Raw genomic sequence first — 12002 nt, forward strand, 5'->3', positions numbered from 1 at the left:
GAAGTGTTCAGGGTTCCATACACACATGGTCAGTCACAATCTCTTTCTGGTAAAATTCTCATGACCTCCACAGTGCTGGGTGATCCTAGTGGACCACCTGCAGAGTTTGAACTTGCAGGCTCCTGCTAAAGGCAGGAAGGAACAGTACACCACATGGCGTAGGTAGAAAATGGGATTCTGGGCTCTAACTTTAATACTTCTCAAACACAAAGGTTTTAACTGATCCTCCTTAGAAGAGATAGCCCCTTCCCTCACCCCCAGGATCTGCCTGTTGTTGGTTCTTTTGAAGATTTTCCAAAAATTTTAAACGAGGATGGCTCCCAACTTTCCCCTATGCAAGCTTCATATTTAGCGTTCTCACAGCCAGGACACCATTGCAAGATAGTCTGCTTCCCAGCTTCAGTACTCAGTTGCTACTCTGTCCTCTCCCGTTTTCCCCATCCTTGTGTGTTCACAACTCTTTTGAAAAAAAGTTATATAGGGTTATGAGAGTGAGAAATTTAGATATGTATAATCCATCTGTAATCTTAACCACAGGCTTTGCCTTGTGTTTTTACTAATAAGGTAACTTTGTCACAGACTGACTTATACTTTAAAAAATACCAAGTATTCCTAATAAGCAAAGATAGATAGGGACTCTGGTCTATGTGCAGCTCAGTGCAAATGAAAACCCTGCACAGACCCTAGTCCCAGTAATCTAAGTTTGTACTTGCTTTAGTATTTTGATATTGATGCTATTAGCTCAGCTGAGCCACAGAAACTCCGCTCTCTGAAACATGACCGTTCATCTTTCACCTTCAGAATGGTTAAGCTGAACAGCACAACACATACCTTCCAGCCTATGATCCACCAACTGAGAAGCTTACATGCAACACAAAACACTATCTGCTACTAAATATGAGCCTTACTGCACTTCAGAAATTGCTTGCCCACAGTGACAAGGAAGAGGAGCAGGAAGTGCTGGGAAGGGAGGGGCGGGTCCCTGGTGAGGGCTCGACCCTTGGCCTGTGCCCAAGGATCTAGGTAAGGATAGGCATTTTTGTTTTCCCGCCCAAATGTTGCATTTTCCAAGACCACCCTGGCCTGCCACACCCCCATCCTGTGCCTATAAAAACCTCTAAGACCCTTGCAGGCAGGCACACAAGTGGCTGGACATCAAGAGGAACACATTGGCAAAAGAAGACACAAGTAGCTGAATGGCAAGAGGACATCGAGGGGAGCATGCCGGTGCAAAAGCATATGACACACACCGGCATGCCACCAACCGGCAGGCCACTAACTGGCAGGCCACCAGCTGGCAGAATGACGCAGAGTTTGGCCAGGGCAGTTGGAGGAGAGCCTGGGCCGCCTGGCCCAACTCCAGGGAAAAATCATCTCCCTTCTGGCTCCCCCATCTGCTAGAGCTACTTTTACTCAATAAAACCTTGCACTCATTCTCCAAGCCCACGTGTGATCCCATTCTTCCAGTAAACCATGGCAAGAACGCTGGGACACAGAAAGTCCTCTGTCCTTGCCGTAAGGCAGGGGTCTAATTGAACTGGTTAATGCAAGCGGCCTATGGACGGCTAAACTAAAAGAGCACTCTGTAACACACACCCACTGGGGCTTCTACGTAAACATTCACCCTAGATACTGCTGTGGGGTTGGAGCCCCAAAGCCTGCCCGTCTATATGCTCACCCTAGAGGTTTGAGCAGCAGGGCAATGAAGAAGCAAGACACTCCCACTGTTGCATGCCCTTTGAGGGGGACAAGGGAACTTTTCCCATTTAAACAGCAATGATTCATGCTGAATGAAGTATATGTATGAGTTAATGTAACTACCTACACAAGCCCAAGAGTTAATTATAAGCTATTTTAAAGGTTCTATGATTGAACTTCCAGAACTAGAGAGAATTTAAACAGTATGCAACAGATGCTTACAAACTAACACCCCACTGACTCCAGGATTTGTAAGATCTGGCAGTCTAAGCTGGGTAAGGCTCTACTGAATAATCCTGTCCTAGAAAGTGAGAGATGAGTTTGATACTAGCATTAGATATGAGTGCCTATGATGTATACCAATTATATCCAGAAGCAGAGGTGTCATTTGGCACTACTAGGTCTACTCACCCATCTGTGGCAGGTTTCTTCCGGAGTATGCTTGGCCGTGGCGATGAGCCCTGGGCGGGAGCGCTGGTGCTAGCGCTCTGGCTGTGGGTCTGCACCACGGTTGTTGCTGCTGGAGCAGCGCTGAATGGATTGCTAATGGGGTTGGCCACAATTGTGGCTCCATCTGCCAGCACCACTGCTAGAGGAGAGAGGCAACAGGAAAGAACATTGAAAAGAGGGAAACAGCAGAAACAAATGCTGCAGAAAAAATAGGTACAAATGATGAGACTACTAGAATTGGGTATCCATGTTCTAACTGTCCAATTTCAAATTGATAAGGGACAGGAGCACTTCATCTGACAAAGAGCAGATAGCCAAGTGGGAATAGTTGCCAAGTCTACTGATACATGATCCATACTATTATTTTTTCTTTTTTGAGACAGAGTCTTGCTCTTTTGCCCAGGCTAATAAAGTGCAGTGGTGTGATCCACACCATTATTTTTTCTCCTTTTATTTTTTAGAGAGTCTTGCTCTGTTACCCAGGCTGGAGTGCAGTGGTACAATCATCTCAGCTCACTGCAACCTCTGCCTCCCAGGTTCAAGCAATTCTCCTGCCTTAACCAACCGAGTAGCTGGGATTACAGGCGTGCACCACCACACCTGGATAATTTTTGTATTTTCAGTAGAGATGGGGTTTCACCATGTTGGCCAGGCTGGTCTCAAATTTCTGACCTCAAGTGATCCACCCATTTCAGCCTCCCAAAGTGCTGGGATTACTGGTGTGAGCCACTGTACCTGGACCATACCATTATTTTTTCTTTGCTCTATAATCATTTCCTAATTACTAATAAATGAGATAAGGTGAACAAAGTATACAGCTTAAGTACAGTCTCTCACTCTACTAATTACTTTACATTCTTTACTCATATTCTTATCATCATTGTAATCCCCATTTTAGAGATAAGAAAACTAACAGGAAAGGCTTAGTAAAAGAGCCACAAACAGAAAACATCATCTACTAGCCTGACAGTATGCTCTAAAGTATATTTCAAGAAATAAACTCATTCAGTTTTTGTAAAATATCAGTATCTCTCAACCCCTAATAATGGTGCCATCCCCAATCTATCTTTAGAAATACATTCAACTAACAGATATTTTAACTATACACTTATTAGCATCGATACTGGTGAGCATGAGATCATAATAAAAAAATATCCATGTTTGACAGTTTTTGACCTACACATATGGCGATTTCATAGGAGTCAACTTAATACCATGAGTTTTCTAGCGGCCCTTAGATGTAGCACACCATTCTATCAGGTGGGTCATTATGGGTAAACTACATCTCTATCAGTCATGTCAAAATAAAACATCTGAGAGATTTTGATTAAATAGTTCAATTCAAGGTCTACAGAACAATTAAAATTCATAGCTCCAGCCCAGCGCAGTGGCTCATGCCTGTAATCACAGCACTTTGGGAGGATGAGACTGGAAGATAGGATAGCTTGAGCTCTGGAGTTTGAGACCAGCCTGGGCAACAAGCAATATCCTGTTTCTACAAAAAATATAAAATAATTAGCCAGGAATGGTGGCATGTACTTGTAGTCCTTGTTATGTGGGCGCCTGAGGCGTAAGGACTGCTTGAGCCCCAAAGGTCAAGGCTACAGTGAGCCATGACTGTACCACTGTACTCCAGCTGGGCAACAGAGCAAGTGAGACCTTGTCTAAAAAAAGATCAGCACCTTGGCTGAGAAACAGCCATCTTTTTAAAACTATATCAGAGAAATGGCTAATTAATAATAATCCAAGTACATGGAATTTTAAATTCAGCTGAAAAAAGAAAAATAACCTGGCTGGTGTGATGGCTCATGCTTGTAATCCCAGCACTTTGGGTGGCCAAGGTGTGTAGATTGCTTGAGCCCAGGAGTTTGAGATCAGCCTGGGCAATATGGCAAAACTCTGTCTCTATTTAAAATACAAAAATTAACCAGGCGTGGTAGCTTGCACCTACAGTCCCAGTTATTCGGGTGGTTGAGGTGGGAGGGTCACTTGAGTCCAGGAGGATCACTTGAGTGCAGTGAGCCAAGATCACACCACTGCACTCTAGCCTGGGTGACAGAGTAAGACTCTGTCTCAAAAAAATCTAAATACAGTGACTTATTCCATTTTTCAAAATGCTAGTCCACTAGTGTTTCTTTTTAAGCATTCATAATATTAGCTAACAACAGCATAAGATTTTATAGCTTTATGTACAACTCTGAAGAAAATTTTCAATAACGCTACTTACAAGGTGAATTTTTTTCCCTCACCTAGGAGCTTTTAATAAAGATAACACTTCTCACTATGTGCAAATGAATACTAGGCTATTCATCTATATTATTTCTAACATTTACAGTGACCCTGAAACTGTAAGTTCTAAGCAACTCATATTATTAATACACAGAAAAAATGAAGGCCTAGAGAAATTACAAGACCACAAAGCTAGTGGCAGAAAAAGGATTTAAATTCAAATGTATCTCTTTCTTCTAAACCATCTGCTATGCAAAAATTTAAAATTACCTGAAGTCTTTCCTTCAGGCTGAGGCTGCTGAGTACCCATTGGTGCAGGCTGAAGCCCTTGTGTGTTGATTGGGGTTGCTGAGTGAATTCCCTGTGTGCCAAGTGGTGCAGGCTGTATCCCTGGGGTCCCGATGGGGGCTGGCTGGATGCCCTGGGTACTGATGGGCGCTGGCTGGATCCCTTGAATATGTCGAGCATGCGATGCATCTACTGTCATCAACTGCATGGGGTTTAGGTGGACCGTAGACGCTACCCCCACACCAGTCTGAGCTGTGATGGCAGAGTTTGGAGCCTGAGCTGAAACTAAAAATGATGCAAAAGGTGACTATAAGAAGGTTAGCCTCATTCCAAGCAGTCTACATAAAGTGAGAAACACCAAAATAAAAACAGATTTATTCTACTGTATAATATCTAAATCCGTGGTTTGAAAAAACAACACTGTTACTTGAAACTTGATATACTTGGGATAGCTATTTCCTTTCACTTCCTACCAATATGATGTTGTCTTTCTACAGATTATTAGAAATATGATTAAAACAAGAAAAAAGGCAATCAGCTATTGAATTGCAAATATTAGCCAGGCAACCATGCTAAATAATTAATATAAAACGTCAGAAATAAACCCTGAGGTCCCAGGTCAAGAACCTCTGCTTTCATTGATAGGGCCACTATAACAGGCAGTTCTGAAATATGGTAGTATGAATGTCAAATGGCATGTATCTGCCAGAAAAAGAACAAGTAAGTGTCCTGTGTTCTACAAGGCAAATACCCCATCTACTGTATATATCAAAACAAACAAACAAACAAACAAAAAGAGACAAGAGCATTCACAAAAAGCAACAAAAAAGGAGGAATTTCTCACTATCTGTGGAAAGAAAATAAAGAGAACTTTTTGCTTAGTCATCAAAACAATCCAAAAAAGTAGGAACTTGTTTTCAAAGCTATTTAAATACCTTATACTTGTAAGATACCTTTTCCGTAAATAATCAAATATCCTACAATGTTTGAAATTTTAGACCAGGACTGTTCAATGGCATATTAGGTCACTTATGCAACTTTAAATTTTCCAGTGGCTACAATAAAAAAGTAAAAAGAGCCCGATGTGGTGTTTCGTGCCTGTGATCCCAACACTTTGGGACACTGAGGTATGAGGAATGCTTAAACCCAGGAGTTCGAGACCAGCCTAGGCAACATGGCAAGACCCCATCTCTATAAAAAATTAAAGAATTAGCCTAGCATCATAGCATGTGCCTGTGGTTCCAGCTACTCAGGAGGTTGAGATGTGAAGATCCCTTGAACTCAGGAATTTGAGGCAGTGAGCTATGATCACACTACTGCACCCCAGCCTGGGCGACAGAGAAAGACTGTCTCAAAAAAAAAAGGTGCAGTGGCTCATGACTGTAATCCCAGCACTTTCGGGGTCCAAGGCAGGCGATCATTTGAGAGCAGTAGTTCAAAACCAGCCTGGTCAACAGGGTGAAACTCCATCTCTACTAAAAATACAAAAATTAGCTGAATGTGGTGGCACGCACCTGCAGTCCCGGCTACTTGGGACACTGAAACAAAAGAATTGCTTAAAGCTGGGAGGTGGAGGTTGCAGTGAGCCAAGACCATACAACTGCACTCCAGCCTGGGCAACAGAGTGAAACTCCATCTCAAAAAAAAAAAAAAAAGAAAAAAGAAACAGGTCAAATTAATTGTGAGCACATATTTTATTTAATATATTGAAAATATTACCATTTCAATGTGTTATTAATAAACTTTTTTTTTCTGAGACAAGGGTCTCACTTTCTTGCCTAGACTGGAGTGCAGTGGCATAAACGACATGGCTTACTGTATCCTCAACCTCGTGGGGTCAAGCAATCCTTCTGTCTCAGCCTCCCAAGCAGCTGGGACGATAGGCATGCACCACCATGCCTGGCCAATTTTTTATTTTTGGTAGAGATTAGGTCTCATCTAGCTTGATGTCAAACTCCTGGGCTCAAGTGATCCTTCCTCCTCAGCCTCCCAAAGTGTTAGGATTACAGGCATGAGCCACAGTACCTAGCCTAAAAATTCTTAACAAGATATTTTACATTCTCTTTTCCATACTATGTCTTCAAAATCTAGGGTATATTTTACTCTTTGAGTACATCTAAATTCAGATACTGAATTTTTATCAGAAATGCTTAATCTGTATTTTGATTTCATAAAGCCTACAACTGAAAAAGTAGTTTTACATTGCTAAGTTGTCCAAATATATTTGAAATTTCTCGAAATTAAATGAAATTAACAATTGAGTTTTACATGTACGCTTAACCTACTTCAAGTGCTCTGTGGCCACACGTGCTGGTAGCTGCCATACAGCGCCGTGTAGCAGGAGGGCAATGCACACAATCCAGGCAACAATAATCCTTTTTCTTTCTTTCTTTTTTTTTTTTTAAAGATAGGCTCTCACCTTGTTACCTAGGCTAGAGTGCAGTAGTGCCATCATGGCTCAATCCTCCCACCTCAGCCATGCCCAGCTAACTTTTTAACTTTTTCTAGAGATGGGGTCTCCCTATATTGCCTAGGATAGTCTTGAACTTCTGGGCTCAAGTGATCTGCCCACCATGGCCTCCCAAAGTGCTGGGAGCATCAGCCATGGTGCCCAGCCCCAGTCAATAAGGTTTTTTTTTATTGAGACAGTCTCACTCTGTCACCTAGACTGGAGTGTAGTGTCACGATTGCAGCTTAAAGCAGCCTCTACCTCCCAGGTTCAACCGATTCTCCTGCTTCAGCTTCCTGAGTAGTGGGACTACAGGTGCCCACCACCACGCCTGGCTAATTTTTTCTTTTTTTTCTTTTTTTTTTTTAGTAGAGTGGGGGTTTCACCATGTTGACCAGGCTGGTCTTGAACTCCTAACCTCAAGTGATCCGCCTGCCTCAGCCTCCCAAAGTGCTGGGATCATAGGCATGAGCCACTGCACCTGGCTGGCAATAGGCTTTCTGATGCCCAGAGTGACTTGAGGGTCTCACAGGAAAAGATTTCACAGACTCTGACATTTAAGGATTGTTTTTCCTGGATTAGCAAAAAGAACACTGTTTACACATCATGATGGTGAGAAGAGAGCATAACTAGACTAAAAATATATATATAGCCGGTATACCAAATCTCTGTGATATGCAATTTATCTATATAACAAACCTGCACAAGTGTCATTGAACCTAAAAGTTTTTATAAATAAACCTTTATAAATTAAAAAAAAATACAACCAATATTTACATAAAATAATGGAAAGTCTATAAAAGTACTACTCTATTCATTGTAACTACTATCATTTTAAGGCATAACAAAAATTGTTAACATGATTATCCTCAGGGTGGCATAGTACTATGCAAATATCGCTAATGAGTAACAACCTTTTATAGACCATAAAGATGATGATTTAAGATCTTAAAGCTTCACATTTTAACTGAATCTGAAAGCAGAAGCTGAAATAATTATTCTCATATAGAAATAATCGTAATCAATTTCTACGTCATTGTTGGCAAAAATTAAAATGTGAAAAGGCATCTTAAAAGCAGGGCTCATACCTGGATACTGTCGGATAGTGGACACAGAACTGGTGATTGGGGTGTAGGTGTGTGCCGCCAGTGGGTATGCAGAAGGGGGATAAGTTGGCAAAAAGTATTGGAATTGAACAGGAACAGACGGTCTAGAGATAGAACAGATGATAGCAAACAAAATGGTCATTTTCTTCTTTACCTTCAAATGATCCTATCCCCCAGATCCTCTTTCTATCCTTCAGAACTGTCAAATGAGCTTCACCTAAATGGTGTCCCAAACAACTCTTACATCACAGGACACACACCAAGAATGCAAAATTAAAAAAAAAAAAAGTGGATACTATAAATACCTATATCAATAAATGTAAAAACATAGATAATATTCTCTGGGTGATTTTTGAGAATAAGTCTGAAAAACAATTCACAAAAACTCAATAATCAAATCTTCTCTGCTCAACTCCTCATAAACTACACTAAACTCAGATTGATTTACTGGCCAATTTTATTAAAAATACATAAAACTAATAATCCCAATTTCATTCGAACTGCTTTGGAAACAATGAAAAGAAGAAATGAGATCCAACTTATTTTTATTATTTTAGAGACGGGGTATTACTATGTGCCCAGGCTGGAGTGTAGTGGTTATTCACCAGTGCAATCATGGCACACTACAACCTTGAACTCCTAGGCTCAATCAAGCCTCCAGCCTCAGCTGCCTAAATTCTGGGACCACAGGCATGTGCCACTGTACCTGGTTCCTAGTTTATTTTTTCAGCTTCATATAGCCTTGATACTAATATTAGAACAGGAGAATATGATAAAAGAAAGAGTATAAACAAATCTAATTCACAACGACAAAAAAAATCCTATATAAAACTGAATTAAGAACCATATACAAGTTAAATACATCACGATTGAATAAAGTTTATCACACAAAGAGAAATGCTTCAACATGAGAATGTCTATTCACGTTTTTGATAAATTTAAAAACAATAATTTAAAATATAAAAGATAAAAATATTTGATAGCATTCAATAGCTATTCATGATATAAATACCTAAGAAAATATGAAGTAGGCCAGGTACAGTGGCTCATGCCTGTAATCCCAGCAGTTTGGGAGACTGAGGTGGGCAAATCACTGGAGCCCAGGAGTTTAAGACCAGCCTGAGCACTTTGGGAGGCTGAGGCAGGCAGATCACTTAAGGTCAGAAGTTCAAGACCAGTCTGGCCAACATGGTGAAACCCTGTCTCTATGACAAATACAAAAACTAGCCAGCTATGGTGGCACACACCTGTAATCCCTGTTATTCAGGAGGCAGAGGCACAAGAATTGCTTGAATCTGGGAGGCAGAGAATGCAGTGAGCTGAGACTGCACCATTGCACTATAGCCTGGGCAACAGAGTGAGACCTCATCTCTACAAAAAAATTTAAAAAACTTAGCCAGGCATGATGGCATGTGCCTGTAGTCCCAGCTACTCGAGAGGCTGGGGTGGGAGAATCATTTGAGCCCAGAAGTCAGTCAAGGCTGCACTGAGTTATGATGGTGCCACTGCACTCTAGCCTGGGCAACAGAGCAAGACCCTGTCTCAAAAACAAAACAAAGAAACAAATGAAAATGTTAAGACCCCTTTGTCTTCCCCCAAAACTGTCCTTACTTGTAGGCAAAATAAACATGTACATAGACAATTTATAAACATTTAGAGAATCTATAAACATTTATAGAGCTAACAGAAGTATTCAACAAGGTAGATGGACATAATATCAATGTATTAAAATCTGTAAGCATTCCTAGACACAAATGATCAAATTAGAACACTTAACAATAATCTGATTTTGAAATTACTTTGTATACACTGTATAGGGTGCTTTATGGGAGAGGCAGATACAAACATGGAATGGGGGAAGCTATGGAGTTGAATTAGAGGTATCAGCATGAACTCAAATGTTCTTAAAATATTATTTACTTCCTACCTCTGCCTGCTCAAATGGCCTAGAATGACAAATCATGGCAACAAGCAGGGTTAATACCCAGATCTTGGTTTGTAAATGACAAAAGGGCTCCTTGGAGGAACAGCAGACTTCAGGGCCCAGATGGATAAAGTTCAATAGGAATCTGGAATATCTCATGATGGAAAATAAGGAAAGGCTAGAATGGAGGGGATGTGGCAAAATCCACAGAAGTAGACAGAAAGAGCCCCCAAGGACCAACTGAGATCATCTGAGTACCAAAATAGATGACAGCAATGGATTCTAATAATGAATAAAAGCAAATCTACAAGACTGAGCCAATTAAAAAACAATAAAATACTCAACATAATAAATAAACAGGGGTGGATATGAGAGTTTCTTTACATCAGAATACCAGCTAACACACGTAGACAATGCATTAGACAGAAAAACTCACTATTTTGTAACTTTCGATTCAGCCAGAAATTAATAATAGGTCTGCAACTATTGAATGAATATTTACTGGAGAACAGGATATTTATACTCAGATTTTTCCATACAGATTGATTGTTTACAAAGGAGAAAAACATGCTTTTCCAGTAGAAAAAACCAGCAAACATCACCTTCACTAAGTAAACAATGTTAACATAATCAATACAGGAAAAACAGACAGCATGGCTCTCTGATGGAATGGGAAGAACACACTGCTTACCTGGTATAACCTGAATGTAACCATGAGGAAACAATGTGACAGCATCAAATTCCCCAAAACACCCGGCCTCTCCACACTCTTCAAAAACATCCATGAATAAAAGAGAAGGGAGAGCTCGGACTCCTTTCAGATAGCTGTACCGAGGTGATGTCAGAGAATGTTTTTACTCTTCTGTGCTACAAATCGAGGTACTTATGGATAAATGGTCACAATGCTGCAACCTTTGCTCTCAAAATGGCCAAAAAATATTAAACACACAAAACCAAAAATATGAATACTAGAACATCCACCGAGACTGGTTTGAAAAAAATCACACATAAAAAAGGAATTATATGAAGTGTAATTTTCGGGGGAAAATCTGAAAACATGAGTAATAAATACAGGCCATATCTGTGGGTTATTTGTTTTATGCTGATAAAGCAGGATGATTAATGACACAGTGAGGCAGAATAACCAACACACGGCCTCCTACCTGTTGTCACTTCGTGTTTCCATGGCCACAGGATTGGGAGAGGCCCGATGTCCGGAGATGGGAATCAGGCTGCTCCTTTCGGCAGGGTAGTCAGGCTGGATCCGAGGAGAAGTGTGTGTGATCTGCTGGGGCACCACCTTGGCTGCAAACAGTAAAAGCCAATTCCATGACCACTCTACACTTCTTTTTTGGCATACCAAAACATTCTTGGCTAGCAGCAATCTTATGAAAGGAAACAAAATAAGCCTGGATTTTTAATCAAAACAAAAAATGAAAAATAAGCACATAAAGTTCAACAGAATTATTTCAACCCTATCATTCACTGATATATTCCTATAGTTATTAAAGCAAGGTTCAACATTAATACTTATACAAAGATAGCAGTGACCAGGCTCTTTTCTCCTCATCTGGATTTTTAATGACCTGTTTTTAAAAGGAGTAAATTGTTTAAAAAGTAAATAGGCCAGGCACGGTGGTTCACACCTATAATCTTAGCACTGTGGGAGGCTGAGGTGGGAAGATCACTTGAGTTCAGGAGTTCAAGGCTATAGTGAGCCTTGACTGTACCACTATACTCCAGCCTCAGTCACAGACTGAGATTCTGTTTCAAAGTTAATAAACAAACAAAATTTTGGGTTAAAAAATGGAAAAAAACTTAGATTCTACTCTAGGTCCACAGATAATTATAAAACATA

The 12002-nt window shown here is 40.6% G+C and overlaps 1 protein-coding gene across 4 annotated transcripts in view; it reads right to left on the reverse strand.

Annotated features, from left to right (window-relative positions):
- The window catches only part of SAP130 (Sin3A associated protein 130), an 87718-nt gene that overhangs the window by 42603 nt on the left and 33113 nt on the right, over positions 1-12002 (reverse strand). For 3 of the 4 annotated variants that reach the window (XM_012462312.2, XM_012462310.2, XM_064382867.1), the window contains 4 exons: positions 11308-11449; positions 8203-8324; positions 4648-4950; positions 2110-2287 (listed from right to left, as the gene is read on the reverse strand). In XM_012462312.2, coding sequence (XP_012317735.1) covers positions 2110-2287; positions 4648-4950; positions 8203-8324; positions 11308-11449 — 745 coding nt within the window. The remainder of the gene's footprint in view (positions 1-2109; positions 2288-4647; positions 4951-8202; positions 8325-11307; positions 11450-12002) is intronic. The other variant, XM_012462311.2, reaches the window with a different exon arrangement.

This window comes from Aotus nancymaae, unplaced genomic scaffold (assembly GCF_030222135.1).
Source record: "Aotus nancymaae isolate 86718 unplaced genomic scaffold, 86718_ANA_hifiasm-v0.15.2.pri h1tg000029l, whole genome shotgun sequence".
Lineage (NCBI taxonomy): Eukaryota > Metazoa > Chordata > Mammalia > Primates > Aotidae > Aotus > Aotus nancymaae.